This window comes from Diadema antillarum, unplaced genomic scaffold (genome assembly GCF_040938485.1).
Source record: "Diadema antillarum isolate AM-2024a unplaced genomic scaffold, OU_Dant_1.0 scf00000064, whole genome shotgun sequence".
NCBI classification, from domain to species: domain Eukaryota; kingdom Metazoa; phylum Echinodermata; class Echinoidea; order Diadematoida; family Diadematidae; genus Diadema; species Diadema antillarum.
Genome location: NW_027270953.1, coordinates 1,087,865 through 1,115,831, shown reverse-complemented (window position 1 = coordinate 1,115,831; position 27,967 = coordinate 1,087,865). Strand labels below are relative to the sequence as shown.

General features: G+C 39.2%; 1 protein-coding gene across 1 annotated transcript; it reads left to right on the top strand.

The window, feature by feature from the left end:
- Positions 1–334: 334 nt before the first annotated feature.
- Positions 335–26,849, top strand: LOC139716362 (ADAMTS-like protein 5). Its single transcript, XM_071627908.1, has 13 exons — positions 335–565; positions 10,947–11,055; positions 12,598–12,773; positions 13,901–13,976; positions 15,540–15,645; positions 19,047–19,174; positions 20,418–20,541; positions 21,189–21,275; positions 22,983–23,146; positions 23,856–24,024; positions 24,967–25,101; positions 25,986–26,048; positions 26,530–26,849. Exons 2-13 carry the CDS (start codon positions 10,954–10,956, stop codon positions 26,847–26,849), a joined length of 1,650 nt encoding a protein of 549 aa, XP_071484009.1. The 5' UTR covers positions 335–565; positions 10,947–10,953.
- The last annotated feature ends 1,118 nt before the right edge of the window (positions 26,850–27,967 follow it).

Below are 27,967 nucleotides of genomic sequence, written 5' to 3'. Positions count from 1 at the left end.
AAGATCTCTACCCGTGTAAGTGCTTTAGAGCTCTAGGCAAAGGATGATGATGGCCGAGTAATTCGCATCTCACCCCTTACCACCTGACTCCCCTAAAGAAGGAAGACTTGACGCGATGAGCTCACACTTTGTACAACACGACCCGTCGAGCAAGGGTTGCCGTGTAATGCTATCTGTGAGAGTCGCATTGTTGTCGCCTGAGACCTATCGATGCGGAATCCCACAGGCATTCTCGTTCCTCGCTAATGCACCCTCGCGGGCTTTATAAGCACTACACCGGCGAACCTCTGTTCACTCACTCCAAAAACTCCGAGGGTCGTGGAGACTGGGTTGATCGAAAGTTGAACCAAACAAAACGTCTGTTTTTAGCTTTACTGTACTTAAAACACGAATGTCGCTACTTCGCAAACCCAGCTTCACTTCGTGAAAGAACTTCTTCGTACATTCCCCACCTCGGATCTAAAATCAAGGAATATACATGTAGCCTACTCTCCTCTTGCCGACGTCTTAGGATAACGGTGCTGGTGACTGTCAGGCTTAGAAGACCAGAAACAATTACACCAAGGTAATGGAGAAGGAAATCAATTTGTGCAATTATTAAAATGTTCTTTTTCCTCATTTTATCATTAATTTTAGTCTAGTGGACACCGTCCTGATGCGAAATGATTTCGTGTTAGAACTCGTAAGCAAAATAAAGTCTTGCTCCGTTCGATATCATAAATCATTTAAACATTTAAGAACAATGCTGCATGGACACGTCGACCAATGCTGACCAGGGAGATGGGAAGAGACCAAGGAGTTACCGCCTTCTTGCTTTAACTTAAGTTCGCTCATTAGTAGCACCAATGGTTATCTCAACACCATCGTAATATCTGGTCTTTCGGGTTGATAAGTCATCCTTCTCATTCCCTCATGCTGGCAAGAAGATTTCACTCAAAGAAGAAATTACCCTAAGGGTTTTGATAATGACGCTCCTCTTTGCACAAGGTTCTATCTTTTTGTCTTTTTTTTATCCGCCATGAGAGGCTTCTAGTTCTGATTATTGGTGTTGCTGTTTTGTTTTTGCTTTTGTTTGTTTGTTTGTTTGTGTTTTTTTTTTTTTCGTGTACAAGTCTTTTCCACCGCTCGCGTGTTTATCAATGTTGTTCTTGCCGGTGTGTTTTTTTTTTCTGTTTATTATAATGATTCCCTTAACCGCTGATTTGTTTGTTTTGATTTGTTTTTTAGTAATGATAGCGCACAAGTTAAACAGGTATCAAGTACCATTTATCTAAATTACCAGTTTTCTTCATGATAACATTAGTGAGTCGCACTTTGTGCCGATATAATTGGTATAATTGTACCGGATGACATGAATAGAGCTCGCATTAGCCCCCATGCTTTCTCGGTACGGCACACACAGACAAAAAAAAAAACACCAAACTTCCTCGATTTCATATGACTTCTTGCGCGTGAGACATTTTCCAGATCGCCTCGAGCATTGCATGATTTGTGTAGTCGACGTCATCCATCACCCCGTCACGAGTTACACCTTCTGTTTTATTCAGGAAATATTATATTACGATATTTCGATGTCGAGAAAAAATATCAGGACAAGGGAACCTTAAAGAAGTCTAGCATGAATCAGTCGCAGCTGGCGGTGTATGTTAAACATATAAAAGAAACGGAACTTATAATTATGATCTCCTGAATGTTCATCTTAAATGAGTAATGTTCGCCATACCACGTGACTTGACTTGCAGAATGGACGCCGTGATTGTAACAGATATCATTGGACGTATAAATGAAACTCTCTTTTTTAAATTTGTTAATCAATCATGCTCCTAATGTCTGCCTAGAACAGAATGGGTTTCTGATAAATAACCTAAACCTTCCTCAAATATTTCGTATTATACTGGATAGATTTACTTTAAAGTACACTATGAAAACATTTTGTTTGCTGCCACAACCTGCTCCATGTACGTAATGAGTGTTTATAACAGCAAACATAAGTACAGCAGCGAAACAGACGGAGTCTCTATCAGATCTCACACAATACACATTCCACTGTAAATTTTGTCTCGGCAAAATTTTGAGGTTTCAGTCAAAGGCTGGGCAAACTTTGAGTGAACCCATCTTTGCATTACGTACACATTTTAATCAATGGCCATTGATTCACGAATCAATACAACTTTCTCCCTTTGGCAGGGAAGGCATCTCAAGAGACTGGTTCTAATTGGAAAATGCTTGTTAGTGTGAGAAGAGATTGGTAGCTTCACTAGGGGTAGTCTTATTCCAGGCAGTATCGTTTTATTGTTTCTCTCTACCCTTAATCCAGGGGCGAAATACACAGGTTTTCGTATGATGTGCATTCCGAATGCCCAATCTTGTACCTTTGTCGCTTGAAAGGTTATGCGATGTGGGTTAGAATAAAAAAAAAGAATGAATCGGTAATCGAGGACACATTTATGTAATATATGGCTAAATAACAGGCACGCCTCCGTGAAACTTTTCATTACACTAGTGAAGGATGTATGACGATGCCTGTGTCCTACCACTATAGAACTATGAAAGGACAAAGGGGCTTCATCAAAACAGGGGAATGCAATACAATCATTGAGACCAACACATGCAGACTTGTGGGTTGCTTGTAGTCCAGGATCGCTTCGGTGTGCCGAGAAGGCGTTCGTATATTAATCGATTTGAGTGTCCCAAACTTTGAGGCCTGCCGTCAAGTCTTACCCATGTTATGATGTAGGTTTGGCGTCTAGTCATTGGGCAAGTGTTATAGACCCATTCACACATATCGACAAAACGTGAGTCAAATCGAGATCCCAGTCGCGCTTTGCTCTCTGGTTCACACGTAGGCCTACCCAGGTAAGAAAAGCTTGCGTGTCGCTGCCATTATTGGCAGGTTTTGTTTTTTGTTTGTTTGTTGCTTGATTTGCCTTTTTGTGTGTTTTTGTGTGTGTGCGTTTGCGTGTCTGTCTGTCTGTTGTTTTTTAAGGACTCCTTATGCTTGACTGCCACTATACGTCTAACATTTCATAACAGAGAAATTTGACATGTAGGCCCTTCTCTAAAAAATTCAACTTTTTATAATGACACATAAAATCATGTATAAGTCCGAAGCATGGGGGCTATAGTGCAGGTCATTTAATAGTAATGTGTCATTGACCATGTAAAACTTCCTATAGAAGGGTTATATGCAGTTAGTTTATTGAGGATACGGCAACTTAATTTCTGACAGAAGATAGTAACACTGGTCTCCATCGCACGCTCTGTTCCTCATCCCATCCCGGGGGGAAGGGGGAAGGGGGGAGGGGGGAGGGGGGAAGGGGGCTGGTGGTCCACTCATACCACTTTGAAAAAAAAAAGGAGCAGAGATCTTTAAAAAGAAAAAAGAAACAGCTGTCAGTCGGCTCGGGAAATTGAGGATAGAGAACTTGCTTGAGGCGTCATCATTGGACCCATGAGTGGAAGTCAAATCTCCGATGTTCTGCCGACTGCACCGGGTAGAAATACTTCGGGAGTTCTCACCCGACATTGCCCGAACGAGTTGGATAGAATGCTCCATAAAACCTCACTCGTGAGCTCACCGTAGCTTGAGGAAACTCATATTTGGCACGCTAAATTGGGCGGATGTTTGGATTTGCAGAAAAGGGTGTCTGCGTTGAAGAATATCTCTCTCTTTCTATCTCTGTCTCTCTGTCTGTCCCTGTCTCTCTCTCCCTCTCCAACTCATTTTCCTCCTTTAGTGTTTTTCTTTTTTTTGTTTGCATCTCCTTCGGTCTGCTTTCTCAACTCCGTGTTGCATTCGACGCCTCTCTTTTACTCTTTAGCGTCATTCTGTTTTGATATTGTTCTCATTATGTAATAATTGTCATAATCCTTTTTCCTCATCATCACTGTCCATTAGTTCTTCGGACTGCCAAGATTCAATCTTTTCATTTCTTTCCATTGATGTCATTTTCGCCTCATCTAGCTCAAACTTAAAATCAGGAAGGACGAAAGTTTACTTTCCACAAAGAACATCACCACTTATTTTAGCAGTTTGCATTTCCGTAAATGATAACTTTCGGGTCTCGGTTTGACTCACGGATTTGAAATTTCAAGCCTTCTTCAAATTTCTTCTGTGTGTCATTGTCAGCGGTTGAATCTATGTCCGTTAATTGCTGCAGTGGAATGACCCTTCAACTGTGATCACTGTCCAGATCTTAATAGATGGACCGTCATCTTGCCGTATGAATTGACTCTCAATCAACTAAACCTCTCACGAACTTGGCTAAACCCAACGCCAATTTAGCTTGACTGCTTGCCTCTTATTGAAAATACTATTGGCCAATAATGCCAGACTGACCATAATCCTAGTAATGAACTTCGCAAAGTAAACTTTGACGGCCGCAGGATCAAGACTGACAGCACGAATTAACAATGCCGTTGGAGGCGGAAATCTCGATGTGGCAGTTGATAGGTGATGGGGACTTGACCGCTCTCCCAAGTGTCCATTGACTAAGCGTCGTGGTCAGCACGGTCAATTTAAAACCCCGCATACCCTTCTAACGACAAAACAATCTTTGTTTATTAGTTTGTTTGCTTGAGCTTTTTTTAGAATCACTTTCATTGCATTTTTGCACATTCTGTGCAATTCGTATGACTGTTGTTCTTAAGAGACGTTTATCTCTATGCCTGTCATATTTCTCTGCAATGAAAATTGTCAGCGCACATTTCTTACAGTTTCGTGACATCGAACATGTTTCCTGACGTAACGAAAGCTAAACGCAACGACTGGGCATGCCGCCTGCACACTGCGAATAATTAATGACCTTTTTGCAGACGTAAATCAGAAAACTAGTGATGCAGCCGCAATGAAAACATGACAGGGCATTGAAGGAGTAAGGAAAGTCGTGAATGAACATAGATCTCGAGTTTAATGATTTCTCCGATATTTTTGCTGTTGTCAGGATGCACTTCACTTTCAGTTGGAAAATTCCGCACACTGGCCCTCTACTGTAAATACATGCAAGATTCAAAATCATTCTACCCTACATCGTCTTTCCTAGTATCCACGGGCAAAAAGAATTTCCAAGAGTACAAGTGCCCTTTTGCAAAACATAAATGGTTGTCAAAACTCGAATATTCTAAATTTCGAGTAAAGATGGCTTGCAATTAGCATTAGGCTTTGGAGGAGTGTAAAAGGAGTATTCAGAGTTCCAATGTCAATGGTAGCAAGCATCAAAGCGACGCAATGAATGAAGCTGTAAACCATGCGTACCTCGTTATTAGTGTCTCGTTCTTGCACTTACATTTATTACTATATGCCAGAAGTGCGTGTCGCACTCGACACGACACTATGAATGTGTTTTGTGACCTCCTCAGTATAGAATAATAAGCACTGCTGAAATTGCGCTGAACACTTGAAGAATACCAGTTAACGCACAAAGAAAAAAAAAAGCTCATCAAATTTCATGACGTATGGCAGAACTTCAGTCCTAGTAATCTTGACTCATTTTCCCCTTGTCTGCTTTAGAGGGTTTTTATGTTCGAGTGCCAAGGGTTCGGATAAAAGTTCATGGTGATGTTTACAGCACATTACAGGAATTTTAGAGCGTAGTCACTAAATGGCCATATTTTACGACAGCGATTCGTCACCCAGATTCCACAGCAGGCTGACAAGGTGGGCCCGATCCATCTATCTCAATTTGCTCATCCTCCAATCCATCAACAATTGTACTATGTTATCAAAGACGCCGCGCTCTGATCATGTCATTTTATCGATATCATTCACAGGTAACAAGGAGGTATACGTCATTGCGATACCTTGCTCTTAAACAGACATTTTATCCCTTTACGCCTTTGTGTGTGAATATAGCTGTAATATAATTACAGCAGCTGGAGTCCCGATTGCACGGACTTGAAGCTCAATGATGTGTTGTATAAATCTACAAGGTATAAGCTCAGAGTGTTGGTGTCTCCTCGTCAACACGGATCAACTGTTGGAATCTCGGGGTGATATGTCTCCTGCGATTACAATTAAAGGGAATCTACCCTAAAATATGTATGAAATGAGTGACTACATCCTAGAAGTAGTAGTAGAACACACCAGTCAAATGATGCTAGTATAGTTTGAGGGAAATTCGACTATCCGTTCCAAAGCTGTGAATGATTCAAGTTTTGGTTAAATTCATTTGCCGTTATCATGGAAAATGAAGACTGCAACAATTCGTGATGTCACAGTGGTTTATAGATGCAAATAAAATTCAAAGGGAATTCCACACAGTCATGTCCGTTTTTTTTTCTAGCAAAGGGAAAGAGCACCCGTACCGCGATCAGAAAGCCGGGTTAATGATAAATGTAAATGTTACTCCTCACATACAACATATTATGTCAAAAGTACGTCCCAAGGACTGTGTATACCGTTCATAATAAGAAAGATAGGTTCAACTTTGCACTCTTGAGGTGCAGACCAATGTCACAATGGGAACACTATTGTGACACTTGACCAGAAAGGTGCAAAAGTGCACCCGTAAAGGTGTTCCCTGTGTAGCATTGGTAATGTGCAAAGCCGAATCTATTTTTCTTATAGTGTATATTATTTCATGACTATTATTTTGTTGAATTCTGTTCATGTTTTCTTTATATATCTGTACTGTCTTTACATCGCCTACTGTTGAGGCCTTCCCATCCAGCAATGACAGCACAAAGTTAAGCAAAGTCTAGAAAGCTTCATAATTTTTGAACGGTTTATCGAATTTCCACATAATTTGACTGATGCGTTCTACATTTTTTTTTTCTTCATTCACCGAATTCATATATGATTTGTTTGAAATCAAATTTCCTTCAAAATACTTCGGAGTTTCAGGGTTGGTAGTGCAGATATGTAAAGGATTATTTGGTGTTGCTTCTTCGTGTATATTGGACACACAAACGAAACATGGAGTACTTCACTTCTCAGACGACATTATATAAGGGCTCACACGGGTAAATAATTCCCCATAGAGACGTGTGTTGATATTCAAAATTCAAAAAATTCTCTAAAATAGCTGGGAGAAATGAGGTGTACCATCTTCACTAACCTGGATAACTGAGATATACCCTTTCATCCATCAAATTCCCAGGGCAGGTTCTTCTGCTCAAACTCTGTCCAAGAGTCCGCAAAGCCAGACTACGAGATCTTTTCACTCAAAAAAAAAAAAAAAAAAAAAAATCACCTATTTTCTGTACATGCACCCAATGAAATATAGTCCCTTCAAATTCCATGAGAAAAGCTGTCATCTTCAAACCAAAATGCAGTTTGTAGAGGAATTCATACTCAATATCTGCAGGTATTCAGTTTTTTGCCAAACTGCGTTATTGATTTTTAATTAATTTTTTCATCATTTATTTTGGTATCTGTGGTACGAATTTGTGAAGGGGTCTGGGACATTCCATTTTATTTACAGGTGTGAGCCCTATAGGCTTGCAAATTACCCTTTCCACTCTTTAGTAGGCATATACTTACTCTGCCTATGATATCTCCCAGTGAGGTGTGGATAACGTTTTGTATCTCTTTCCTTTTGTACAACTATCTCTTTTGAAATTTATAACATCGATATGCTTTGTATTATTTGTAATGTAATATGGGGATGATTAATGAAATCAAACTAAACTATCATGCTTATAATTGCGGTTATATCCAATTTTGAAAAAGTGTTCTGTAAATCTCTGCCGAAATACGTCAAACTAGCTCAGCAAAAATTCTAATGAAAATCAAATTTTATACATTCTTACTCGCAAAGCCACTGTTTGAGCGAAGCCCTGTCAAATCAGTTGACTTTGATAAAGTGGCCATCAGAGCTCCATGCGCCCGAGTGAACTGACATGGTAATTTTCCTCCAAACGAGAAATGTTTTGCTGGTGAATTACTTTGATTAACCCCTTTTTGAAGACACAAAGAATGCTCTTGTAGGCTTCTACCTTTGATTACACACTCACGAAGAATAAAGCAGTTCTTTTCAGGTTCGGCTTCTTTGGCGAAGGCTATGTCATGCATTAAATGACCCCTCCTCTTTTCGCAAAAATGAATACAAAAATAAATTGAAATTCAAGTACAAATAAAACCTGACAGTAGCGTTGTTAGCCTGGCAGACCCAAGGGGCACGATAAATCACGGAACAGTCACATACTACAAGCGAATTCCGACACAACCAACACAAGTACACCCACACACCCACATCATTCCGACTGTCATGAAAAAGTGTAACAGACCTTATAAACAAAGCAACAACAGAAAAAAGGTGTTTCAGTGCATTCCAGGGAGTTGTCTCTGATTATAGCGAAGCATGGAGGTGATCAAATGACTCGTTTCTGACAAGCACAAAACTTTCTTTGGAAATAGTGTTGTTTACAACAGAACACAAATATTCCATGCGATCTCTGATTTCTGCCTCCATGTCAGTCTTCATACTGAATCCAATTCACATTTATGAATTCAATTGATAGCCTCCAGAACAACAGAATAACGACTGTATTTGTACCGATTGAATTTCTTAACTGTTGTTAAAGGGTGATATTTGTGTGGAAGGAGTGGGTTGGACTGATTTGCCGAAATTGTGTTTTACACATTTCGATTGTACAGTTCCAGACGGTATTGTCGTGAATTTGACCGAACTGTGGCTATATGTTTAAGTCGAGCAGTGCTCTTGTATATGCCGTGTTTGTTGCAACACATTATTGCATGTGCATATAGAGTTGCGGTGAGCTCCTTTTCATTCAAATAGAAAAAAAAAGAAGTAATGTGGATGTGAAGCCGTTTGTAGTATTCATCACTGGATATAATTCCTTTCCAGATCTTATATCTCCCACCCTGGAGATCTATAGGTTCATGCAAGAAGTGTGTATCCCATACTTACTTCAAAAGTAATGGTCATGTTTTGTTTTTGTTTTGTGTGTGTTTGTGTGTAGTTAGGAACTTCCTATTTTCCAGTCTCTCTTTCTCTCTCTCTTTTATATTCATCATTGTCTTTGTATTTTTACTCTTCAACAAGCTGTCGCGTTATGTCGAGCGAATTCTTGTAATTAAAGGCTCATCATTCTATTCAACACCAGCTATCCATCCATTTATCTATCTATCTATTTATCTATCTATCTGTATCGATTGATAGATCGATAGATCTATTCATTTATCTGTCTATCGATCCAATACATGCGTCTTTTCTTATATCTCCATGATGGCTGCAATCTATGTAAAGATACAAATTCTTCTTCTCCAGTTTTGATAACATGCAATCGTAATGAAATAATACTTTCGTCTTTTCCTTACACCTATCTTTTTATTCAGTCTAAAGAGAGGAGTCTGTAAATTGCCATCCAGCAGTGTGACATGTATCGCTATCTATGCCATCTAATAAAAGTAATGTATGCGCGTGAGAGTATAGGTATATCTCACAAATTTGTCTTTAATCCACTGACCTGAAAGCTGAATACTACCTGGAGTCTTGTAGGCCTAGAATTCAGGCACTCAAACACACTCACAGGCAACACATACAAAGAGCGGGGAACCAGATGTACCGTCCCTCTTTATACACCCCTCTACAAACCCTCTATACTCCCTGGATGAGGCTTATCAAGATGGTTTGAATTACCGGCCAAGTCCTTTTCACCCCTGAATTACAGTAATCCGTTTCTCAGCGATTTTTCAAACACCAGTATGGAACGAAAGTATAGACATAAGTCCTTTTCCCAAGCAAAGTGACATTTGTCCACGATTTTTTTCTCTTCCTTTCTTATTTTTTTTTTAATCCTAGCGACTTTTTTCATTCATTGCCCCCGTGTTAATTAGTGTCATTGACTTGATACAGGCTCTCACAGCTCTCTCTCATTGCGAAAACTCGGGGTCACAAACGAAGTCAGAATAATATAGTTTTCGAATCGAGCCACCCGTTTTAACTATAACTCAGACAGACCAACCAAAGAGAAGTTTTGGACTAGAGGGGAAAACGCAGGTTGTATGTGGGTGGAGAAACGCTTCTGCTCAGCTGTTGAATGTCCTGTCAGTGTTTCTCTCTTTAATGCAATCTGATGAAATCACAAGAGTTGTATTCACACGTTTCCTAATTTTCTGTTGACTATAGGTATTGCTTAATGGTTTGCAAGTTTCTGATATTGAGCTTTTGCGTGAGTCTGATAGGGCAAGTGCGTGTCACAGGATAGAATAACATGGTGGAGCTAGAGCGGTTTCTGTCTTTGTAACGGTAGTTAATAAGTTCCTTTTTGTGTGTATTCTTTAACAGGAATTACAAGATCGTTTCACGTAGAGTAAAAATATCTACGTCGGTTAATATCAAGCTCCCTAGCATGTGTATTTTCACGTGCGAGTTAAAACGTGACAGTCTGCAATTGATGTAATACTTCCTTGAGAAAACCCAGCCACGGAAGCATTTGCACCTTAAGTTTGCATAGACGTCAAGCGCGATTAATCTTGAGCCAATGAGCTCTTTTCTTCTCATAATACAACACAAAACACTCCCAAAAGCAAACAGTTTTAAGGCCAAGATTTCTTTTTCCTATTTCTTGTTCTTTTTTAATGCGAGCTCAATTCCAAGCTTAGTGAAAATAATGCAAATGAAACAAATAAAATTAGACGAGGACACAGCAGCACTGAGGTCGTTTCTGTCTGTATATTAGGTGTCAATCATAGTAAATATCAAAATCTTCGGACGCCCTCGTCTTCCGAAACAACCAATGGTCCCATCACTGTGACTTGCAAGCGTACAAAATATACAGTCAATTATCAAACCAAACCAATCAATTTCCAATGCAAATAAGAGCAAGTGTCGGTGTTTTTCTTTCCTTGTGTTCAGGATTTGTTACGGTTAACTAGTCAACCCCAAACTGCATACTCCACAATGCTATAGTCCATCTGTTTCCTGTCTTTATTTTCCTCGATTGTTTATCACTGAAAATATTTGTTTGTGTTCTTTTGCCAGAGCATAGATGGACAAATTCCTTGGACCAAGGGGCGGCAGTCGGGCTCTCGTCTGCACTCTTCTATGTCTGCTATTCATTCTGTCAGCAAGGGGCGAAGACTATGAGAAGGTATGCACTTTATAGTGTAGTCAAGAAATCTGAATCTAAACCTATCATCGATCGCCACCAAGACGAATCTACATGGCTAACCTGATATTCATCATATCTTGATTTTAGTGCACAACGATGGGAAAGCGGTACAAAACGTCTTAAGCGAATTTGTTCTTTTTACCATATTCCGACATGGCAGTTGCCAGAAGCAAGAAAATGAAAGGAATTTGATCAATTAGACAAATAAGAGTCTGTTAAATTGGCATACACAATGTACGGAATTCGTTATAAGATGCTTCTATACAATTTCTACTGTAGCACCAGCTGTCAAACAATGTGAAAATATATCACTTGAGAAATGAAATAGGCCTATTCATATAGACGATTATCTTATAGATGCACCATCATGACTATCAAACTTTGGACGGACCAGCGTACAACACCGCAAGGTATCAGTGAGCAGTTATATGCCTCCGCCCCGATGGGTGCCGAAGGTATCATTTTGCTAGTTGTCCGTCCATCTGTCCAACGTTTGTTCGTCCTTACAACCCGTAACTCGTTCACATCATTTAGACAGGGCAAATTCTGTGGCGGATTTTCTAGATTCTTTGCCCTGGTATGTTAGCTGATGTGTACATGCGCTGATTACATCTTTAGCAAAATTCACCAAGGGTCAAAATCAAAGTTTACAAGCCATTAAACTTTTCGTTTAAAAAAAGAATGCCAACAACGACATCAGCCGGGAATGTCCAGTGATAGTGTAATAATACGGTGGGAAGGGCAGGGTAATTATACTTACTCAAGGTCACATATACAGCGCTCCTTATGACACGAATAGTCAATTGTCAGTGCTAAAATGTCACTATAGTTTTGCTTTGAAATTCAATTTCAATTTCAATTTCAATTTCATATTTCTCGATGGAAAATACGTGGTATATAACAAAATATAATACAGAATGTCCAGCTGGGATATATACATGAAGAAATAGGAATACAAAAGTAATACATGACGGTCGATGTGTCATTTTCAATCAAAGTAAAGGATGCGAAGAGAAATACGATGGAACCTACTAAAAAGCAAAGCTTGTTGAGTGTAGGTCCCAACAAAAGCCTAGTGAGGGGAACAGGATGAGGAGCACGGGTACAATTAAGACCAAAAGTAAGGATAAACAAAAGAGAAAGAGATATAACATGTATAACTATCCAACGTATCCAAATCTCCAAGGAAATTCCCAGGGGTCATGGAATTTGACAGGCGGGATAGCACTTGGTTAGTGAAAATGATAGAGGTGTAACGAAGGTCAACGGTCGTTCTTCGACGGAAACACTGACAGGTCTCATTCAGATCTCATGCTTCGGCCCCGGTGTATCTGATGTACAAGATGAAAAAGAACCATGTTGATGTGCGCCTGTCTATATATAAAAGGAAATATCTATCATTATCATCATCATCATCTCAAAGTAATAGATAAAGGCAATAAATGTCCGTAAGCCATTGTTGCAACGTGTGACTGTGAATGAATCAAACGTGTTTTTGTTCATCGTTTGTTTGTCTTTCAGTCCGACGATAAACCTTCCCCAGGTCTAATCAGTGTATCCAGAACACTGACGCTGAGGCGACATCGAGCGAGGAGGTCATTGACGGCGAGTGTGTGGTCGTCGTGGGGAAGATGGTCAGCGTGTTCTCGGACGTGTGGTGGCGGATCGTCCTTCCGAACTCGGCACTGCATGAGCAGGTACTGATTACACACCCAATCTCTTGGCCGATTTCCCGCAGATCAACACTTAATGGGGTCTACTCTGGCATACCTGCTATCGAGCAGATTGCAAATATTACATGTAGTAGTAGCGCTCTAACCTCTTACGGTGAACTTGTTTGTAAAACAGCTGCACGGAGCAGGATTACATTATTTTCACGCATGCATTTTCCAAGCGTTTCAGACAGCCGGAACGTTATCATAACTGTAAGTAAATTAATATGTGAGATCTACACAGCGACAAATCTTTGCAGTCGATGTAATAATGCGATCTTTAACAATAAGGAACAGAGAAGAAGAACACAAGCGGTATAATTGATGGAAGAAGAATGAGGATGATATACTATAAGGAAGAACAGGGGGTAAAAGAACCAAAAAGTAAGATGAGGATAAGAGAAAGAAGTAGTTATAGTGGGAAAAGGACGGGGAGGAGAGGAGTAATAGAAATTTGAAATGAAAGAAAATATAAAAGACAGTGAATAGGAAGGATAAAAGACGAGAGTGCTTCAGGTAAAAACAGTTGCGTCTTATCGCATAATGCCACTTGTTTGGTGTCTAGTCTGAGGTACAGGAAGCGTCGTCGAAGTGGAATAGAAAAATGTTTTCTTCCCTTAAGAGTTCAGGGGAAGACTGAGATCCACGAGATATGGCTCAAAACTTTGTCTTTATCATTCTTCCTCTTTCACTTGATTTCTCTGGAGAAATATGATGCACTCATATGAAAGTAGAGGTAACCTGATGACTTATACCGGCCTCCACTTGATTTTATTTCTTATTCGATATCTTTGTGTTCTTGTCACGCAATTGGGTTCACTTGCCGATAGTTCCAACGGGTGCAAAGTACTTACTAAAATAAGTGAACTTTCGAAACATAGAAAACGTTGCTGTATCATAAACCTCCCTAAAAAATCGCATCTGTTGCCATTGGAGTGGATTTTAATGATCTTTACCGAAGGACTGTCATTAAGGATTACCGTTTCGTAACTTTGAGTCTCTTCTTGGTAATTAATGATGATATCTATTACATTTAAGCTATATTTATAAGTGAAACAGAACATTATATCATTTCATTGTCATTCTGTGATCTTCCCTGGTCGTTTTTGTAGGATTCCAATGCGATACATGACAAGAGCACTTGCCTGTCCCGGATCGAGCCGAGAATACAGATCATGTAACACCAAGGTAACATCATTTGTCCTGCAGGATGTCACGGACTTCCAAAAAGTTTTTATTGTCTTTCCTTAAGTTACAATTTCTCCTAACAGTGTACAATTATCACTGTTCTTATGTAGAAATAGTATATCCTCTTCGGTGAAGGAAAATTTGTTATCTTCTGATTCGAAATTGGAATATCTAAATCGAAACTGAAATTGGAATAACCTCTTTCTGTCGGAATATTGTCCTGTTTCTGGACATCACTGGGAAGAATTTACAATAATTAGTGATTTCATCAACATATTATATAATTCCATGAGCATTTGTATGCCCAAGTTATTTCTAAGAGAAAAAAATGATACAGAAGGAGTGAAAAGTACAAATTTGCTCAAAAATAGCTAAAATACGAACAAAGGAGATAAGTTTTCTATTCTGGAGAGGACAAACCTTGGATTGTAATATCCTGGTAGTGAAGCATCTTAAAGGCATAATTTACCATTTGCAGATGAAGCAAAAACCAGGCATTAGTGCTTCAAAATAGTTCTAAAAAATGTGAGTTAGAGATGGATACAACGAATGTAAAAATTTGAACCAGTATAATCAATTTTAAGTATTGTTAAATATACAAAATGTGAACAATAGTTATAATAAAAATGCTTCCAGACTAAACCGTCTACAGTAACTGGTTTAATGAGAAAAACAGCGATATCTCCTTATATTTTAGGCTTTATTGCAAAACTTTTATCTGGTAGGATGTTTTGTGATACAACTGACCTACACATATGCATCAAAAGTGATATCTTGAACATTTTTTGAAATCACTGCTCCCAAGGGTAAAAAGGACCTTTAAATGTTATTGCATTGAATGAACGAAGTTAATGCTCCATGATTCCCGAGTTGTTCAGGGTTGCTGTTGAATAACCATAGTTAACTATGATGGTGACATAATCTTTCTCGCATAAAATCACCTTAAAAGTACAGGTGGATATCATGCAGAATAGATACTGGGGCACGATGTTAAACATCGAAAACCCAAATGAAAAAAAAAATGACAGTATGTTCCTTCATTACCCTGATTTCCACCACCGAAGTAACACGAAACTGTGATCTCCTCGATTGCTATATAAATAGTGAACACTTCATTAACCTATGTGGTCATCAAGGCCATGGTCATTGGTATCTAAATAATCACATTCTGAAATGTTTAACATAAAATTTGAAAATGTATCCGTATTTCACATCACTTTGATATATAGGACCAGTCTGATGGTGGATGAGACAGTAATCAACAAGAAAATATGAGCTCGAATCATCACTATGTGTTCATCATTGGAAATAATAGATGTCTCGGTGTTTTAGACACTGTTAACCCATTCCATATAATTCTGAAATCTCCATAGACTTAATACACAGGCACCCAGGTTCCCGTATGGAACGGGTTAAAAGATTAATGATAACACAGTATAGAAGCGTCTCTGTTGCCAATGAAACAATATCACCCTCATTGCGGTCACATCGTCTTCTTAATTTGATAATTGCCATTATTGAGATTTTCTCTTCCTCCGATCTTCCCTCCTTGCATCGGCTCAGGATTGTCCATATGGTGCCCTAGACTACCGGTCCGTCCAGTGCTCTGTGTTCAATGTGAAGGACTCGAGGGATAGGCTAATCCGAGAGTGGCTGCCCGTCTACAACTGTAAGCATCGATCCTTTCAATTTTATACCATACAACCTATGTTATCCAGGAGTCAGAAAAACCGAGTCCAATTTCCTAAAGAAATGTTCCTTCTCTCAATGACAGTCTTTCACTACTACACAAAACGTTTCAGTTTTGACGAAACAAGAAGCAATTGTAGCAGTCTAGCAAAGTCCCCTGATATCAATTTGATAGTATACTTAGTATGCAATGTATGATAGGCATATCTGGCATAGGCCCTAATATTGTCAACAAGGTTATTTTTCATCCACGCTGTATGAGTTGTACTCCTGGCTGATGTTGCAAGGAGAGTTACCTGTTCGATATAAAGGAGTTTCGGGTATTTTGTCAACTGATCACACCCTACAGCCAGGTCGAATGATGAACAATTTGAATTCAGTTCCAAATTTCGGGTATGGAGGTACTCGCTTTGTGTGAATTTTACAGTCTTCCCTCAGACAATTTTGATTTTAGCTTTAACAAAAACAAAACCTTCATGTAGATTGTCATATTCTCACCATCAGCAGACAACCTCACAAGCTCATTGTTGATTAAACGTAAATAAACACACACTGTTTAGTCTCCTTTCCAAATTGCTGAACACATACAAGTTGCTCAGTTCAATGTATTATTCGTGGCATTTATGCAGCATTGTGAACCTCCAGTCACCCGCAATGAAAAACATAAAAAGACCGCATGAATGAATTTTAGATGTAAAGTCTTATTTACACAGAAGTCACGCCTGACACGACGCGAGTGTGTTGAGTCAACAGCGAAACGGCCTTTCTTGTGCGCATCCTAAATCACCCGGAACTCGGGTTACGTGGGAGATGTACCAGCGTCATCTCCCTTGGTTTATTATTTCTATGTCACTTTATTTTGGCAAGCGGAAGGAAGTAATATTTCAAATTAGCTGAAATCGAGGCATTGGAGTCCCACGAACAACAAAATCATACAAGTCAAATGCTATTTTGTCGCTAACGTCCATTTGGGAAATTTCTGCACTGAACATAGCTTGCCAGTGCACAAAAGTGTACAACAGTGTAGATTCATTGGCGAACAGGTAGGACATGGTCGAAATAAGTGGAAAATATCCCTAGCTAGACCCACACACTAAATAAACACACACACACACACACACACCAAACACATGTTCAAATGAGATATTATTGATAGACAAGAGTTAGACAAACACACACACACACACACACACACACACACACACACACACACACACATACACATAAAGCTGGATAACAGTCCACATTTTGCTCTTTAAATTAGGTATTTATGGCCAAACGCATTAAGAGGTGATCCACATTATAGGCGCAAATACTGGTCGACATGCCTTGTGGGTTTATTTCACCAAGTGGGTAAAAGCCATGACAAGAGTATGTTATTATAGTACAAGAGAAAAGAAGATTTATACTTCCCGTGGCCCCGTGCGAAAAGTAAATACAAATCTATCACACATGCCGTAAAACAGGGACATACGTTAAAGCCGGATTTCACGATACCATCATGTCTTTTAAGAAGGCATGCAGTAAAGTGCTTCCTTGTTCTTTTCACAAGACGTTAGGCACTAGACCAAAACGCAAACTAAAAAGAACTGAAGGTAGGAAGTGATCAATCAAGATTGATTCTCATTCTTCTCAATCCCGTTGTACACACACTGGAAGGTCATGAACTCATTCTACAGAATGAACTTTCGGGGTCATCCCAAGAGCTCAACACCCACGAGTCATACAGCCCATGAGCTAACTAGACACCGAGTGAAACAGGCCCACTTATAGCTAGACACAAAACAGGATCATGAGTTGGACACTAGACAGATAAGGCCCATGAGCTCGACACTGGGAAAAGAGTGTCCACGAGACCGCCACTGCGTAAAGCCCCCTGATGTAATGCCGGTCTAGTGGACCTGTGTTGTTTTGTTTGTTTGTTTGTTGTTGTTGTTGTTGTTGTGGTTGTTGTTGTTTTGTTTTTTTCCTAGTGTCAAGCTCCAGGGCCTTGTAAGCCTAGTGCCGAGCTCATGGACCTTATTTACCCAGTGTCTAGCGTGTAGACCTTATAGCTCGTGGGCCTTGTTTACAGTGTCTATAGCCCGTGGGCTGTGTGACTCGTGGGTGCCGAGCTCGTGACGTGTACATGAACTTTCGACACGCTGTTGAGAAAATCAGTCCTTTGATTGGTTTTCAATCAATGTTCATCTTATATACTTCCAAAAATTTTTCAGTTATGCGATATGCTTCCAACAGTTTTCAGTTGTACGATATGCTTCCAAAATTTTTTGTTATACAGACTTCGTATTGTCATGAATTATACTCACATTGAACCCTGTTGCCATGGTTACAAGTAAGTTGGCGTCACTCGTCAAACTCATGACAACAGGCAAAGTTCATACACTGTAATCATTACAAGCATGTTGGTAATAAGATCGGATTTCTTATGATCCACACTGGCGAGACAACTGCCATATTTCCATCAAACATTCACATTTTAATAATGACATGAAAAATTTCTTAAATCTCGGCATTTTTTTTTTCATCCAAATTCAGCTGGACCGCCCAGAGTCTGTCGTACTTTGTGGCATTTGACTTGATTTTCGACTCCATTAAAAAGCCATAATGTAAATCTCCAGAGCTCAGTTACCACTCAAGCCCATTAATCCTTGTCAATTCCTTTGCTTCCATTAAAACTAATGTCATTATTTCGAAATTAGTACGTGAATGCAATGTTTCTAGTTCCGAACCGCCCACAGTCTACTGGCATATTTTTTCTCTCTGTGTGGTATTCCAAGATATCAAAGGAATGCATGTAGCACTGACGTGAGCTAAATCAAGGAAAATTATTATTTTGCTTTCAGCTATGCCTTTTGCCTGTTGAGGATTGCATTTTATATGATGATGATAGATATAAGAGTATAAGCAGTGACTTTCTCATAAATTCTTCATATTATTGATTGATATTTCCTGAATTCGATCGTCAAAATGAGCTCTGTGCAATAAGACTGGTGGTTATTGCTATCATTATCATAGCCGTTTTTATCCGCGTCATTGGAAAAAAAAAAATGATTTCAAAAAATGTGACAAATATAGATAGTGCTGAATGTCACGACACACAGTCCAAAAATGCTTTGTGAAATCAGCTTGCGATGGCCTTGATACCTGAAATGAATTAATAGGAATGATTAACAAACTGTTAAGATCATCTCGGTGACTGTGATTCAGCATTTTGATAAAGTAAAGGCTTACTGATCAATATCATAATTTTATGTCCCAGACTATTTGCTTTATTTCGATACTCATACCAGTCAATATCAACAGATGATCTAAAATTTACAAGTGATCTAATGTACAGGCAATTACCGTATATGGATTGTTTTTTTCTCCACTACACAGCTCAAGGGGAATGTGAGCTGGTATGCCACACGTCTGATGGAGCATACATGTACACATTTGGAAGAGTACTCGATGGGACGCGTTGCCGATTTACGGATCAAGACATGTGCATCGCTGGTAAATGTGTTGTAAGTGTGCATATACTAATAAAACATGCAGTGGCACTATTTTAGTTTCCGTAAATATCTCCATCTACAGTGACTTGCATCAGTGTTGGTTTCGACTCGAGTAGAACAGTTTCGATGGGTTCGAAGTGTCAAACGATGAAGGGTTGTTGTTTTACAGTAAACTCTATACTTAGAAAACAAACCTGGTAGCACATGTCAGCGTTTGCAGATATTTAGTCCCGCAGTAATGTCTCTGTGTACGGTTAGTCCAATCCAGTGACCGAGGAGACACACACCAAGGAGTTTTACCTCCTTGGCTTAATCATTTTCAAGATTATAATGTGGCAATGCATCGTTTACCATCATTAGAGAAAAGAGTTGTTTTTTTGTTGTGTGTGTGTGTGTGAATTGCTTTTTAACCTCAATAACGACTGATGGTGTGGTATTAAACAGCTCTACGCCTTGTGACTTTTCCCCTCTCACCGCCTTTCTCTATGAGACATAATATCGTTTGGGGGAAAATTATCACATAAAATGAGATTAATGTTCTAAGGGAATGACTCCTTCGAGAGCGAGTGAGAGTACTGTCATTTTTGTCAATCTTATGTGGTCCACAGAAGTTACGACACAAAAACGATGTATAAAATACATTTTTATTTCCCTCAGATGACCATTTATTTACCGCTTAATGCATCCAAAGTGCTGGAAATATTGTTACCAAAGGAATACGGCGTCGACGGATTTACGGCAAAATATTTCGGTTTTCCCTTAACCTTTGACCTTTCCATGCAGGCACAAATGCTAATTAATGACAAACCTGTGATGACATGACATGCTTACATTGCGGCTATATCCCCGTGGCCTGTCTCTTGAGATTATGAAAATTTCGTTCTCTGCATTTATTGTAAAATCGTGAGAACAGCCCAAATTTCATATCTATACAACTGCAAGCCAGTATATTATTATTTTTCCTCGAGTTGAATTTCCATTTTACAGTTTGTTTGTTGTTCTCTTTTATGCTTGTTTGGCAAACACGTATTCTCATAATGTAGAGTGAAGCTTATGTTTAGCCCCAAAGGATGGCATGTTTACGTCTTCAATAGGTTTGGCGTTGAGATGTTTGTCTCAATTTTTTGCCTCAATGCGTCCATATGCGCCAATATATCGTGTGTAAGGAATAATATTGTTGTGTGAGAATAGAAGAAACTGAAAATATATCTTTTTTATGTTTGTCTATATTACGGCTTTGTTCTCTTTTTCTCAGAAAGTAGGATGCGACGGAGATTTGTACTCTAATCGAACACTTGATGTATGTGGGGTTTGTGGAGGTCGCAACGATACGTGTGGCTACGTGAGAAAAATCTACACAGATGCTTATCCTGTCAGAGGTACGGATACCCCTCAAAATGCCCTTTTAGTCTTTGAAATACAAGAACCATTTTCTTTTACACCAGCTGAATTCCCGTGAAATTTTCCCGAAGACGATATTCACTAATATCCACTATAACCCATATCTTTTGAAGCAGCTACCTTTAATTTTGTGAAGTAGACCAACAAGAGATTAAACAAGCAAACGTTACTTTTAAGGTGTTTTTCAATTCACCGGCTTTATAAACAAGGTGCGTATGGTTCTCCTATAAATATCAGATTTTGATCACGATGTATGTACGGAGGAATATACTCGCGTACACTCACTCAGGCCCCCACTCCAGTGGGTCTATCATTCACTAAAACTCCTCCGCCACAATAAATGTGCACTTTGAACTTTCACGTACTCAGCGAAAATCCCTTGAAAAGATATTCTGTTGCAGCATAACATCCAAGTGAGTAAAACCACGTTTTTGTGTTGCGGGGTCGGGTCACAATAAAATCATAGGCTTCGATGATACATTATGCAAAACACCACGCTGAGGTGAATAATTATGTTATTGTGTACTTGTATAATGTATTACTTTTTGCTTAGATACTACTGCGCAAATGCACAATTATGATCGTCATGACAGCAATACCAGTACGAATCTTTCTGCCCCTTCAGGTTATCACACCTACAGCAAGATTGCTTCAATACCTGCAGGAGCTACAAACATCAGGATAAAAGACAGGAGTGGTCTGAATTACATAGGTAATCAATCAAGCACTTTTTCCTTTAAATGATCGAAGTTTAATAAGGTTTACTTGAGCGTTGCCCGACATAGCAAAAACTAATGTGTTCATTGTGCATTCCAGGTATTGAGCATGTAGAGGTATAGCTTGTTACCAAGTAAGTTCTTTACAGGGGGAACATATCCATGAATTTGAAAATAATTGTGAACAGCCTTGTGAACGTACATTCAAAATCAAATTTGACTTTATATAAATTGAGTAAAATTCTCCATAGCATCAAAAGACACCACTACTCACGTAGGCTCATAATGCTGGTAGTTAAATGTGCTTTACCTTATAATAAAATGCTCGAATTCATGCTTATATAAATATATCCAGCATGTCCATGCAGCAAAACGAAGGTTTGATGTATTATTTCAACATGCACTACATTATTTTGTCTGTGACGTATACGGCATGTGCATGCAACATGATATGAAAACATATTGATTGAATTTAAGGGTCAAAACTTCAAAGATTGAAGGTGATGAGGCGAGGTGTTAGTTGCGAAGTTCACATATCACTCAATCTATTGTATTTATGAGTGGAACGTTAACGATCAAGAACATGATTTCAGTCCATCAGTAACAGGTGGCAGACCTTGTAATCAATCGAGTGCCTAACTTTACATCAGAAATGTCAAAACGAGTTAAAGCGATGAAATCGAACAGGTGGAATCATAACCCTCACGATAACCGTCCCTCGATTTCTACAGTCTAATCACAGGCCTATATTTCGTTATTCTATAAATGTCTCCATTTATTGATTTTTTTATTGAAACTGCTCCGGTCTTAAACCCGAGACTCGGTGAACAATTTAACAATCAGTGTAAAGTCACAACGAATATGTATCTTATTTTCCTACCGTCATCTCTTAAGAATAGGGAATCCAAGTGGAGATATATCATGTGAAAGTGTATACCTGTATGCATTTATTCAACAGAAAATATGGACACATCTAGTCCGTGGCTCTTTATTACCACCATCTATTCCGACTGTACGCCAAGTGTGTTGCATTCCGAGCACTTTGGCAATGCGAATCCTTCCGCTTAATTCAATATTTTTTTATTCCATTATCTTTTTTCCTTAAAAATTCTTGAAATGAAAATCATGACAAATTTACAGCTCGTATTAATAATAGTATTGTAAGGCAGTGATGATTCACTAGATATCAATTATACAAACATTGTATTCTACTAAATCCTGAGCTGATGTGGACAATTTCAAGCTGTAATCTGAAATATATATGTTACACCATTGTCAGGGATGTATTGTTAACTGATAGAATGAGACGAACTGTCTGTCCTAAACTCCGTGGAAGTGCCAATGTAGTCCTTTTGAATCACATGATTACCACGAAAGATCGACAACAGATTGGATGCAAGTCTGGAGGTCGCTTACAACATTTCTCCACTTCCCATCTTAATCCTTCACCTCAAGAAATGAAACCGGGTACAAATGACTTTATCAAACCTACAAGTTTACCCACAACGCAAAACAAAGCTTAACCGCCTTTATGTCACCTGAAGCAGCGAAATGTGCTAAAGTTAAATAACAGTGCAACATGTGAGAAATGTGGTTGTCATGGTTCTTAAGTTCATAACAATTGGTTAACCTTCACAGCACTCGCTCATCTAAGTAAAGTAGGGTCTACAATGTATCTCCTTCCAATTCAAACTCACCTAAAGCTCTTGAAGACGAGGAGAATAACTTCATTTTGAACGGGGACTGGTCAATCAGCTGGCCGGGAGACTACCAGGCAGCCGGGACGTCATTTCGCTACGAAAGAGGGAGCAACGGACTGGAGAATGTGGTAGCAGCGGGTCCGCTCGACAAACCTGTCAACGTTTTGGTAAGAAACTTGTCCTGAGAATTATTTCAATCTATCAAAACTTTGGAATAAGAAATTTTCTTCTTCTTCTTCTTCTTCTTCTTCTTCTTCTTCTTCTTCTTCTTCATCTTTCCCTATTCTTTAAAGGTCTATGCGGCCTTTCTCATAGAATTTGTCTCTCTATACCCTTTCCCAATCATGGAAAATGAGCCAACGAGTTAACGAGTACCTTCAAACTATATGTTGCTTCACTGGCTGACTAGAAGAACAATGTTTACCTACAACAATACCTTACCTACAACAATACCTTGTTTGACCAAGGAGGTATTGAGCTCGTCTAGTACCTCCTTGGTTTAACGAGACATCGAGGTTGCAAACGCAAGGAAAATTTTCTCGAAACAATGCATGAAAGTACTGACTTTTTAGTAACGTGCTTTGAACAAAACACGATGCATGTTCGGAGAATATTTAGCTTTATTAGCATTCTTGTCTACAGCTGAAACGGATCATATCAGGGCTGCCAACTCTCACTCATTGAGAGTGAGACTCACTCATTTTGGTCCTTTCTCACTCTAAAACTTTATTTCATTTGCATGCATTTCTATTGATCTCACTCATTTTGACTCCTAAATTACAGCATTGGCCTATGGGAGTCTCACTCTCAACTAGTTGCCAATGTTAGCAGCCCTGTCATATCCTCACCCTAATTTTTGCCCTTAAACACTGACAGATAATCTTCCGAGAGCGGAATCCTGGAGTTGAATTCGAGTATTTCCTGCCGCCGAAAGGAAAGACGGAGACGGAAAAAAACAGCGTCAACTACAACAATGAAATCCAAATGCTGCCTTTTATGCCAGGCTTGGCAAACTCTCCTGAAAAGAGGAAATTCGGCGCCATAGGTATGTATCCGTAGTCTCCCTAAGACCTCTGCCAATTGTATCGCTGCGTCTTTGTCGGAATTACATAGCTTTTACAGTACGATTAGCGACTTGAACCACTGTTTAATTGTGCGTGACAGAATTGAAAAAGAGACACTAGATGATTATTCAAAAAAAAAAAAAAGCTCAGACCTTTATTTTCGTATCTGAAAAAAAAAAGTGGAAAGGATGAGATCAGTACATGCCGATAATTATATTCACGGTAGTGCGCGATAGACAATCACTAAAATAACAGCAATAAAAACAACGATTATTGAAGAGATTTTTTATGCGAGCGCTCACTCTGAAGGCGGTGATAGTCTTGTTTCCGATTATTGACAATGAAGTTCTCACTATTTCTCTTCTCTTTCTACCCTGATAGTACCATGCCCTCTTCTCCCATATCATATGCTGCTCCACAGTGTCCTATTTTGTTCCTCATTGCCTCTATAATTATCATATTTATTGTCCGTTTTCAGTCTGGTTTCATTTTTAAAGTCAAATATAGGCTATGTAAAGTTCTCTTCCTTTTCGATATTCGTTTCCAATTCCATGTCACTCTTTTTTTCGTATTCGATAAATTCTCCGATTAGATATTTAGAATTTCAGGTTCATTCTCTATTTCATATGCCTTCCATCTCCTACACTCATTTCATAATTATTCTAAATCAGCCTTTCGACCCTTATAATTAACACCATCTACATCATGGATTCGCTGAGCCAAATCAAAAAGGTAGACGAGATAATCATAGCTCACTTATCCAAATACTCCGTCTCCATACCTTTTTCACAGCCGGCTGTCATCTACTCCCTATCCCATGACGAAGGATAAAATATTGAATAATATGTGCCAAGATGACTTTTTCCCGTCGACATTCTTGTAACTCCTGTCTTAAATTTGGAGCTGTCTTCTCGATCCAACAGAGCCCCGAAAGAAGCCGGTAACGCCTTACCTCGGTCATGCACAGTCGCCTGCTGACAATCAACAAACGTCAAAGAATAGCGAAAGCAGCAATAACAAAGACAAAAACAAGAAGGACAGAAAGAAATCGAAGAAACGTGAGTCATGTCTTTTGCAGAAAAACATAACAGATATATATCTCAAAATTTCAAGTTCCTATTAAACTCCGTAATCCAATAAGAATGCATGCAGTGCCGTTGATTAATGGAAACTACGCGTAAAACAAACATTGTAGTCTACTAATCTTAATAATATAAGACTCCGGATGCTACTGTAATGAATACAAAATGGTAGACAAATTAGGGGAAATTCAATTAATGTTAACACGCAAGGTTAAGTCTGTGTGCCCTTGGTTCTTTTGATGTCTGAAGAAAGAAACGCTGTGCGAACGAAAATAAAACCTCAGAACAAATACAGACTCGTTGTTCCGCTAAGGGTGAGAAAAAAAAAAGACAAGGGCAGAGGTACATTGTGGCAATCAGACCACAGAGACGGAAAACCGGAGCAAAGAGAATATTTTGTGAATATTTTGTTTGTTTTGTTCTCGATACTTATATTTCTTTCTTTTTAGGTGGTAGAGGTAGGAAGAGGCTATCGGGAGGACGTCGTACAGTAGTTGTACCAAAACGTCGAAAATCATCAGTAGTCAACAGAAAGCTCTGTATTTCCTTTTTATAATAAACTCAAATCCCACCCCTTCCCCATTCCACGCCCTTAATACGAAACATGATCATCACCCTAACAGTTACAAAACCACTTCAGTGTTGTAAATGCTATCAGCTATTAAGGAAATCAAGTAATACGCATTGTATGTCATGTTACTAAAATACAAAGTCGACTTTCTGTAAATAAAGTCCAGTCCATTGATTCTGATTATTGCGAGGTCGCAAATTGCGACACTACCTTAGACTATTCATTATTCAGAGTTAGTTATTTGTGAACAATTTTCTTATGTGTTTTCGTCTTTCATCATCCTCGACAGAAAAATGCGGTAAATGTAAACGAGTGAAAGGTCGAGCAAAACACTTCTGCAGGGGGTCATTTGGTAAGTCACTTTCACATTTGTGTTGGACTTTTATTCAAGTTCCATATGTATTAATTTTGTGTTCCCCTCTGTTAGACACAACAGCAAAAACAAAACAATATATTGATTAGGATTATGACGATTACATTTGTCTTTGTAAATTCCCAGTTCCAGGAGATGGTATTTGCTATGGAAATCAACTTCACTGAAATAACAGGAATACGTCCGTTAGAATCGATTACTTTACTTCCTTGTTGGAATTTTGTTGGAATCTTTGTTGGAATTTTGTTGGAATTTTTCCACAAATAAATAATATTCATTCTGGTCAGTTTTTCTGTTTGCGTTTGTTGGAATTTTATCTGATTTATTAGAGATGGGTTGTGTCATGTTTTCTTGTGAACACTCCAATCAATGTATTTCATATTTCGTTTCAAAAATAAAGACTGTAACTCCAGTCTGAGACGTAGCAAAATTAACAGAACGATTTCCTGTACCTTCCAAGCTCTCCTAGTCGACGTCGTCGACCAGTCCACCATCGGCGGGGAAACGCGCTACGATGTCGACATCGAGGTGACCTTCAAAAACAACATCCACCTGAACCACCGAGAGTACCTATGGGTTCCCAATGCTTGCCCCTGCCCCAAGCTACGGACGGGAGGTCGGTACATTGTAACTGGTAGCCGGGTGAGTAGCCCGGAGACAGGCGAGAGTAGACTGGTACTCGAGCCGGAGGACATGGTGGTGAAATATAAACCAAGACTGCGAGAATCGTGGGATCGTCTACAGTCCAGGGAACAAAAGCTGTGTGCTAAGTACACGTGAGGCAAATAATACACCCCTCTGGAAATATAAACTTAATAAAATTTTCGCTCTCTTTTCGTACGCGAGTCTCAATGAGAACAATTGTGGGATTAGCAAGAGTGGACTGGTTATAGGTGATCGCAGCTTACTGCCGGAATTGTTGTCACTCACAAACGGAAGACCTGAAATTCACGAGATCGAAGTTGGGGTCAGCGAATAAGATGCAGCACTGACCGGAAGTCACTAGGATGATGTGAAAAGGGAATAGAGAGTACTCTAAAACGAGGAATGTTCGCGTGCATCTTAATTTCGCGAATTTCGCGAGAGCCAAGATTCGCGAAATTAAAGTGCAAGCGAAAGTTTTTGTCTACATTATAATAATGCATTGAATGTTAGAGGCAATTCGCGAATATTTCATGCCGGGAAAAAGGCCGTCGGCTCCAATTCGCAAAAATTCCATGCCGCGAAAATATTGTTTTACAGTAAACTGGGCTCGCGTTCCGACACATTACACATTTCACCTGCTTTATAGTCACGTGCCTATCTGGTCACACCCTCTCCACTTGCTGATTCCGCTGATGATACTTGTCACACGTCTTTAAAGGACAAGTTCACCTTCATAGACATGTGGGTTGAGTGAACGCAGCAATATTAGTAGAACACATCAATGAGAGTTTGAGGACAATCGGACAATCCGTTCAAAAGTTATGAATTTTTGAAGTTTCTGCTCAGTCACGGCTGGATGAGAAGACTACTATAGCTTGTGCTGTCATATGAGTACAACTATATTAAAAAAGTATGAAGAAAATTCAAGATATTCTCACTTTTCTCACTTAACAAAAGAACACTCGAGTTCTCTCTTTCAGAAGTCAGGGGGAATAATATTACCCCTAGCATAAGTCAGTAAAAAGTCGAAGAAATGTGCACTTTATTCAAAAAGTCAAGTTTTGTGAAATTCTCTTTTTATTTTCCTTGTATCGTTGTACGCATGTGGCATCATACACTGTAGTAGTCTTCTCCTCCAGCAGTGATTGCACAGATATTTTAAAAATTCATAACTTTTGAACGGATTGTCAGATTTCCCCCAAACTTTCACTGATGTGTTCTACTCTGGTTCTACTAATATTGTTGCCTTCACT

Bases quoted from the DNA above. Each gene is read 5' to 3' on its own strand.
- LOC139716362 (XM_071627908.1), top strand. From the start codon at position 10,954: ATGGACAAATTCCTTGGACCAAGGGGCGGCAGTCGGGCTCTCGTCTGC. The intron at 13,977-15,539 runs GTAACATCATTT...GCATCGGCTCAG, and splicing joins ACAGATCATGTAACACCAAG to GATTGTCCATATGGTGCCCT. The intron at 23,147-23,855 runs GTAAGAAACTTG...AAACACTGACAG, and splicing joins ACAAACCTGTCAACGTTTTG to ATAATCTTCCGAGAGCGGAA.